The sequence below is a fragment of the Octopus bimaculoides genome, chromosome 13, assembly GCF_046866305.1.
Source record: "Octopus bimaculoides isolate indiv1 chromosome 13, ASM4686630v1, whole genome shotgun sequence".
NCBI lineage: Eukaryota > Metazoa > Mollusca > Cephalopoda > Octopoda > Octopodidae > Octopus > Octopus bimaculoides.
In genome coordinates, this window is record NC_142940.1 from 64562561 (window position 1) to 64571884 (window position 9324).

At 36.1% G+C, this 9324-nt stretch overlaps 1 protein-coding gene across 6 annotated transcripts in view; it reads left to right on the plus strand.

The window, feature by feature from the left end:
* The window catches only part of LOC106867777 (prestin), a 93469-nt gene that overhangs the window by 73399 nt on the left and 10746 nt on the right, over positions 1 to 9324 (plus strand). For all 6 annotated transcript variants that reach the window (XM_089361996.1, XM_089361992.1, XM_089361991.1 and 3 more), the window contains 7 exons: positions 3005 to 3100; positions 4140 to 4246; positions 4940 to 5009; positions 5375 to 5521; positions 5763 to 5921; positions 6822 to 6876; positions 9062 to 9183. In XM_089361996.1, the coding sequence (XP_089218122.1) occupies positions 3005 to 3100; positions 4140 to 4246; positions 4940 to 5009; positions 5375 to 5521; positions 5763 to 5921; positions 6822 to 6876; positions 9062 to 9183 (756 nt within the window). The remainder of the gene's footprint in view (positions 1 to 3004; positions 3101 to 4139; positions 4247 to 4939; positions 5010 to 5374; positions 5522 to 5762; positions 5922 to 6821; positions 6877 to 9061; positions 9184 to 9324) is intronic.

A 9324-nucleotide genomic window follows, 5' to 3' on the forward strand; every position in this document is an offset into this window, starting at 1 on the left:
AGATCCAGTACTTCCCTTCATCGGAGACTCTATCCATAAAATACTTCTCCAATACCCTCCTCAACCTTATATATACATATATATATATATATATATATATATATATATATATATGTGTGTGTGTGTGTGTGTGTGTGTGTGTGTGTGTGTGTGTGTGTGTGTGTATGTGAAGCAGCTTACCCCTAACTGGGTTTATTTATGAAGTTATGTCCTTCACAATATTTTAAAGAATTTTCTATATACAGGCGCAGGAGTAGTTGCGTAATCATAAAATTTGTTTTCCTACCACATACTTCCAGGTTCAGTCCCAATGCGTGCTACCTTGGCCAAATCTCTTTTACCAGATTCTTGTGAGTGGACTTGGTAGATGGAAACTGAAAGAAGCCCGTCGTATATATGCGTATGTGTGCGTGTGTGAGTATGTGTGTGTGTATGTGCGTTGCTCTCTGTTTTGTGCTCCGTCACTGTTTGACAACCGGTGTTGGTAGGTTCACGTCTCCGTAAATTAATGATCGGCAAAAAAAAAAAGAGCGACAAATTAAGTAGCAGGCACCAAAAAGTACCGAGTGAATTCATTTGCCTAAAATTCTTCAAGGTGGTGCCACAGTCTAACGACTAAGACGAATGAAAGGTCAAAGGTGAGAGACACATCTGACTATCGCTTGTTGTTAGTAAAGTATGAAACTTAAAGTTAGGATATAGTGTTCTTAACAGACTATATCATATATACGCCATCATAAACGCACATAAATAAACACACTTACCTCTCTCGCTCCTACTCTGTCTGTTTATATACATACATACGTACTCACACATACATACATACATACATACATACATATTTATGTGTCTGTATATACGATTGTATTTGAAATATTACGTAAAATGCACCGTACAAATATTATAGATTTACAGTTAATTATGTTTAAATGAAATAAAAACTCCAGACAGTAATTTGCTTTACTTTTTCTTTTGTGCGTGTGTGTGCAGTTCAAACGATATCTCATCATAACAAAAAAATGATGGCTTTTACAAAGTTTTCAAAGTTTCAAAGAATAATCAAATACTTGAAACATAACGAAAGCTAAGATGCTCTCAGAATGTCATTCTGCCGCTAAAAATATCTCTTTATATGGAAGATCGATAATAGATATTGTAAAATAACCTACTGTCTGTCGTTGCTCTAATTTCATTGGAACATATTTAACGGTAAATCTATATCACCCGTACAATGCATTTCAAGAATTGTTTCACGTTTTTACTTGGCAAAGCAATGACAAGAGGGAGGCGGAGGGAGAGAGACAGAGGTGGGTAGGAAGAAATGGAAAGAGAGAGAAAGAGAGAGGGGGAGAGAGGGAGACAAACAGACAGAAAAAGAAAGGTAGAAATGCAAGAGGAAATGAACAATAAAACCATTTTCTACAGTTAACTCTCATGGCCACCTCTTCGAGTTGTAGAGTGGCACTCAAAACCTAACAAGAGGTGATTTGCTAAAGTAGAAGTTGGTTTGTGTTAGAGAGAGAGATGGGGGAGGGAGGGAGCGAGAGAAAGAGAGAGACAGCAGAGCTTGGAGACATTGTTAGTGGCGACAAAATGTCATTATGAGGAAGTCTAATGTTTTGTTAGATTTGAAGTTTCTTTGAGATTATTCTTTGAAATTTTTAAGAGTTTGAAAACACCAATTTTTCATGTCGAGATATCGTTTGAACTGTTTGAAATTTAATACAGAAGATCAATATTATAAATTGTAAGAAAAAAATGTTGTCTGGCGTTCTTATTTCAATTATATTCACAGATACACAAATACAGACAGACAGATATAAATACATACAGACAACACCCCAACACACCTGTATGTATGTATGTATGTATATCTATAAATCAAATATTGTCTGATCAATCGTACATGTACTTGTATTAAACTCCAAGTAGCAATGAATTAAATCATCGGTAGATTCCAATCATACATAATACATATATAGAAATACACGCGCGCGCGCACACACACACATACACACATATATATACACGCACACGCATGTATACACAGATTTACAAAATATCCACCAATCTGTCCTTCTATATATACACACACATACGTACATACATACATCTATAATGCATACATACACACATATACAGACATATACACACACACGTTCGTACATGCATACATACATGCATACAGACGCACACGTGTATGAGTGTATGTATGCATGTATGTATGTATATTTATACATACATACGCTCTTCAAAAATGTATGATTCGAAGATCTCGAAAAGCTCGAGGTTTCAACGAAGAAAAGTGACTGCAGCTAATATTGTCTTTAGAAAAACCATTTGTAAATGGTACAAAATATTGCAAGACACTGTGAAAGGCAACCTGTTCTCTTCGCCGTTTTTGCTACACTTATTCCACTGATGGAACATAATCACTGACACACATACTTTTTTTTTCTTTTTGTAGATGGATTCGAAATTCATTCTTTCCGTTTATTCATTTCCCATGTATTCTGACCACAGATTCAACTTATTACTTATTTGCTGTAGAGCACTGTCGGTAAATAAATGCTTCGAGTGGATGAATTAAGAGGCACTTAGGAGGAGGATGCTTATCTCGTTACCTCACCCAAGATACACTTGCACACACACATATACGTATACTTATATATATATATATTTATTTCTCCTTAATTTATCTTAAATAATATTTATTTAACCCTTTAGCTGTGAAACTTAATTTCGTGGTTATTCCAGTAATGATGTGAATTATCTATCAAAATATAGAACTGGTATTTGCTGTAAGTCACGTTTCCTCAATAAACTCGACATGGCTCGACATGAATTAGATAAGGCTAATGTAATTTTGAGTGGAAATGTCTGATTTCTGCAGTAAAAGGGTTAATCAGTTAATCATGGTTATTTATTTTTTTAATATCTGCTTACTCCTCTTTCTACACACCTTCCATAATCTTTGCTTAACTGTTTCCTCTTTCTTCCACAGTGTACATTATCTGCTATAATTATGGTAGCTTTACGAACCATGCTGCTCCAAGTTCTCGAACTGAAACGGTTATGGAGGTTGTCCAAGTATGATTTTGTTAGTATTACTTTTTGTATCTTTTGTTGAATAAAACCATAAGTCATTTCTAAATTTATTTGTGTCTAGGGAGAATCGTTGGCTGTTAAACATCAACGTATTTATCTGATGTCAGCTTTCTACACAGTCGACTTCACCTGTGGTTCGATTCTCTTACAGTTGGCTTCATTCGTTCTTGATTGGTTTCAAACCTAATTAGCTTCAAGCTTGATTAGCTTATCCCGCTGTAGACTTCCCCTGTTATTTCATTAAATCGTGCTGGGTTTTATCCGTGGGGAACTTCACTTGTTTGCTTACGGCTTCCTCAGTATTTAGCTCCACCTGCTGGTCAGTTTTACTCGCAGAGGCTTCATACACAGTTAGTTCTCCATTTACCTGATTTCCTCGAACTCAGCTTCATTCGCTAAAGCATTCAGCGTTTTCGACTTCATCCGTAACATAATCCAAATATTGATCATTCTTAGCTTCGCGAAGACTTTATATCTAGTTAGCTTCAGTAGAGACCAGATTCCACACAGTTGTTTTTTCTCACACGACATCTGCTTTACCAGCAGCCAGTTACATTTGTGAGTGGTTGCGTCAGTGGCACTTCTGGGGTAAATAGAATTAGTACCAGTCATGTAGTGGGGAGGTCATTCCTTCTTGCTAAAACATGTAGTCCGGTGCTTATGTTATAAATCATTATGTGAGACTAACAAATCCAGACACATAACCCAATACTAATAATGACATTAATAATAGTTTCAAATTCTGGCGATTCCGGGAAGAGGTTAAATTCATTATATCGACTCCAGTATGCAACTGGTACTTAATTTATCCATCCTGAAAGGCAAAGTCGACCTCGGCGGAATTTGAATTCGGAACGTAAAGACAGACGAAATGCCGCTAAGCATTTTGTCCGTCGTGCTAGCGCTTCTGCCAGCTCGCCGACCTACAGGGTCAGTAATATTGCGAAGCACTTCGTATCACAATTGCAATACAGAATTTCAATAAGACGTAACTTGAATGTTTAGACATTTCATTTTTTTTTTTTTATTAGTCAATCTGGCTGATAACCTTTCTATCCGTGGTCATTCTACACGTGGACTTTGGTCTTGGAATCGGCATCGTTTTTTCAGTCTTTACAGTTGTTATACGGACTCAGAGGTGAGTATGAATAACCGAATGAATAAATAGATTTATTTCCTAGAGAAATTAAGTTTATTCTTTCGCGTAATATTTTAAATCTAATATGTTTTGCCTTTGGCACCTTGATAAAGTTTATACATGATTATTATTGCTTGTTGGTTTGCCCCTCATCATCCGTTGACCAAACAGAGCTACGCTCGAAAGAATTTTAGGCATAACCATTCCGCCTTTTTATATATCAGCGAGTGCATTGTCTTCTGTCCTCCTGATATAGATGTGACGTTGTTCTCGTATTTGCTGTTGTTCGTTTTGTTTAACTTCCTGACTCTTAGTTCCAATATCTCCAAAGCGACGCCAAGATTCACAATGGTCACCACCACACACATTATCTGTTTAGAAGTAGGTGGACTCAGCAATTGAACTTATAAGTGCGTTGACTACAACCATAACAGAGTGCTGGCAACAAGAATCGAACCTTTGTCCTCTCACCTAGTTGCTCAGTACCCATTCAATTTCTCTCTCCTTAAGCTCCAATATCCTGTTTGTTATATATTTCAAAGCGAACGCAGCCACAAATCTCTCTTTCTCTTTTAGTTTTGCATTTCTTAATTAATTTTCATTCTTGTCTATTATGTTTTTCTCTGTATTAGTTTAAAGCTCTCTCCATCTCGCTCTTTTCCTCAATAAATTCCTCTTTCTCCCATACATCAGAACCAATTTGAAGTTAATCGGTAAAATTGATGAAAGTGAAGTATTCCGGCCAGAGAGTGAATATCAAATTGTAAGTTTGACCAAATATTTCTTTCCTATAATTCATCCAATTGCATAAAAACAAAACTACATGTAATAATTTAGGGAATTTACAAGGGGGTAGCCGTGGGTCAAGGAATCGGGTGAGTAGAGGATTAAATATTATACCCTAGAATAATATCAGTTTCAAATTCTGGGGACAAGGCCAGCAATTTTGGCGGAAGGGAATCAAAGATGACATAAAATTGAACCGTTGCCAAGTGGAGAAACTATTGTATGAACTCCTTGCTTCACCAAATGTTGTCCCCAATTAAAGAAACTATACGTGAAATTCATACGTAGCGTATACACTAATTGAAACTAATTAACGAAGTGCGTTTCGTTCCTCTTTTTCAGTCAAAACAATATTCGGGAATAAAGATTCTCTATTATAATGCTTCGATTTACTTCGCCAATGCCGAGATCTTTGTCAAGCAGGTGCAGGAAACATCAGGAATAAACCCAGAGAAAGTTCTAAAGAGACTTAAGAAGGAAAGAAAATCGGTAAGTTTTATAACCGCAACACTATACACAGTCGCGCACGCACATACACACACACACACGCACACACACACACACACACACACAAACACGCACACACACATTGATAAATCATAAAACTGATTTTTTTTAGTTAATTCGAACGACGAATTACGTTCTTTAAAATATTTGCTTTTACCTCTGTTTTGCTTGGTGACTTGCTTGTTAATATTTCATAATTTCATATTTGTTTTCAAATTTTCAGCTTCTTGGAAAAGAAGAGAATAACAAATCAAACAATCAGATGGATATTGAAAAAAGAAACGAACATAATTTAAATGTTAACATTCCGATAAATTATATAATTGTTGATGTCAGCGGCGTGAACTTTGTTGACACGGTTGGAGTAAAAATTCTGAAAACGGTAATTGTCTTCCTATATTGTATCTTCTTATCATTGATTGATTGATTGTTGTTGTTTATTCCGTGACGGCTGTACGTGAACAAGGGAACGCTGGACTATGTTATGTAGTGTTTTTGCCCTTATGCGGCTGTAACGTTTTATTTGAGGGTGCCTAGGTTGCTGTTTCTAGCAAGTTAAGCAACTCTGTAGAGCATTCTGATTGTGGCTTCCTCTCGTAGCTTCTTCTTTGTTTTGTTTCCACATTGTTCTCTGTCTTCAGCGTGGTTAGAACCTGAAAATCGAAACCAGTAGAAACGAACAAAAACAACAAGCGGTACCTTAATATTTTGAATGCTTTGAGTTTGTTTCGGTTGAGCATTGTCCAGTTCACCATTATACTTTCTTCAAAGAAAGATTAGGGTCCTACACTGTAAGTAATATACAGATCAATAATATCACTCGAGACAAAGGCGGCGAACTGGCAAAAACGTTAGCACACCGGGCGAAATACCCGGGGTCGATATAACCGACTTAATCTGTTTGTCTGTCCTTGTTTGTCCCCTCTGTGTGTAGCCCCTTGTAGGTAGTAAAGAAATAAGAAACGTTAGCTAGACGGGCGAAATGCTTAGCGGTATTTCGTCTATCTTTACGTTCTGAGTTCAAATTTCGCCGAAGTTGACTTTGCCTTTCATCCTTTCGGAGTCGATAAATTAAGTACCAGTTGCGTACTGAGGTCGTTCTAATCGACTGGCCCCCACCCCTAAAATTTCGGGCATTGTGCCTTGAGTAGAAAAGAATATTACAGCAAAAAGGTAAATGTCAAAAAGTTGGACAATCTTAAAAAGACAAATAATCCAAAAATCTTTGACTTACAATCGGAACACTCTTATTTATTTTGTTTTCTTTTCTCGAAATTTTCAGCTTTGTGCAGATTATGACAAAATAGATGTAAAAGTGTTATTTGCTGGAGTTAGAGGTAAGTAATGCAAATATGACTGTATCAGAGAAAATGCTAAACGTTATCTCATGTAATCTCTCTCTGTCTCATATATATATATGTATATATATATATATATATATATATATATATATATATATATATATATATATATATATATATATATATATATATATATATATATATATATATCAATGGAGTTAAACGCAGGTGTTAAAAAGTTCCGTGAAGCGGTTAGTAAGAACTTTCCAAAAAAATTCTAGATATTATTCGATTAAAAATTCTTGTTTTAACAAGATTCTTCTACCTACAGAAAAGAGACAAATATATAACTGTTAAAGTTTTGATTATGGTATGCAATAATCCTTCGACTATTGCGGCTGTTACGCTCCAAAACCTCCTGCGAGAGGTGAAAATCCGCGAAGTAGAAACAGTAGTGTATATCTTTTAAAGTTATTTTTCTAATTTGTATTTATTTTATTATAAATGCAAAACAAGACCACGGAAAAATCAACGTAAGCTTAAATAATAAACTGCGATAGGTGACCCGCGATATGGCGAGGGATTACTGTACATAGAATACTAAATGATTCTATAGACTCAGCACAAGTTTGAGCAAATCTGCCGTTTAGAAACCATAGCAATATAGAAACATTTGGATATAGAAAATGTTGAGTTGAATAAACTTTAAAAAAAATTTGTTTACCTTGTCCAATAAAAATTGAGATATTTTATGTCGGAATATAAAAAGAAATCATTGCAAAACAGAGGAGTTAATCCCCTCCAAAAACCCATCCCAATAAATATTCACTGAGAACATTGAGTGTTGTGACAAGGCACTGTCGCCGTGATTTATAACTGAATGGCTTTTTCTCCCACTCTTGTTTCATTATTTTTTTACCCTCAGACTGAAACACTTCTGCCATCGATCTCAGCATCGATTCAACTCCATAATACTTTCACTCTGTCCTTTTCCTCTCAGATTGTGATCATGTTTTCATTTTTATTCTTTCTTTCATTTTCGCTTTCGAATTTTATCCCTTGTATTTCAACTCTCAAAATTATTGCTTTACAGAAGCTTTTTCTTTTGAATTTTTGCATGGAACATTTTCAGAAAAAAAAAAAAAAGGAAATTTTAAAATAACATTTTTTTCATATTCCCCAGATTTTCTGTGATTATTTCAGAATCGTTATTCTGTAAATAGCTCCGCAGTTTACGTCATTGACACGGTTGTCGTTGTTCTTCAGCAATGATATTTATGGCTTCTCCAGCTAAAAAGAATTAGTGACGACCGATTTCTGTGACTTCAACTTGATCTCAAAGATTCTATTTCAGTCTCCTCTCTTTCTCTTTCTCTCTCTCCCCCATATCTCTCTCTTTCTATACCTAATATGCATATGTATATGGTGATGATGATGATGATGATGATGATGATGATGATGATGATGATGATTGTTGATGATGATTTATTTATCTTGTTATCAGTTGATAGCCGTCTCACACCCAGCCTGACTGTTTTGGTTTACTTTCATGCTTGCAATGCCAATGACTTTTCAGGCCAGACATCCATCGCCATAGGACTTTATAAAATTCAAAACGGATCAAGGAACGAAATGAGAGTGAGACATCTGTACGTTATTGGATTTAAGGGACAAAATATTGTACAACAGTTTTGCCACTTTCTCGCTCGCTGTCGTAGGTTCCAGTGATAAGTTTTGCAAGATGGCGGCTCCTATTCTGAATGCAAGTTTTATGTCAGGGCTTTCTTTCTCCTCCAAGTGCTGCCTTCCCTACGGCTTTGCTCTTCTTCTTCTTCTTCTTCTTCTTCTTCTGCTCCCCCTCCTCCTCCCCCTCCTCCTCCTCCTCCTCCTCCTCCTCCTCCTCCTTCTTCTTCTTCTTCTTCTTCTTCTTCTTCTTCTTCTTCTTCTCCTCCTCCTCCTCCTCCTCCTCCTCCTCCTCCTTCTTCTTCTTCTTCTTCTTATCATCATCATTGTCGTCGTCGTCGTCGTCCGAAGATCCTTTCTTCTTTGTATGCTGACGCGTCGTCAGATTTTTTTTTTGCTTTGATTAAAACATCAAAGACTCTCAGTAAATGTTAGAATTTGTCCAAGTTATCTTTTAATTCAATTTCCTCCACAGCCATTGGCTGACATGTGACCTTCACTATTCTCGATTTTCCTTTTTATCTTCTTATTTTCTCAGATCCTGTTTACACCATGTTAGAATTGACTGACTTTGTATCAGACTACGGAGATCGTTTGTATATGACCATCTTAGATGCTATTCGAGGAATCGACATTCCTATTTCTACTTACAACAGTGAGGTAAGTTTAAGAACCAGGAAATTACTGAGAATATTAGACAGTTACAAGATCTTATAGTTTAAGTAATGCGAAGCAGTACCTTGTAGCGTTAATGTTTCTGTCTTCCTAACGACATTAGCCTTAAATAGGATAACGAAATGG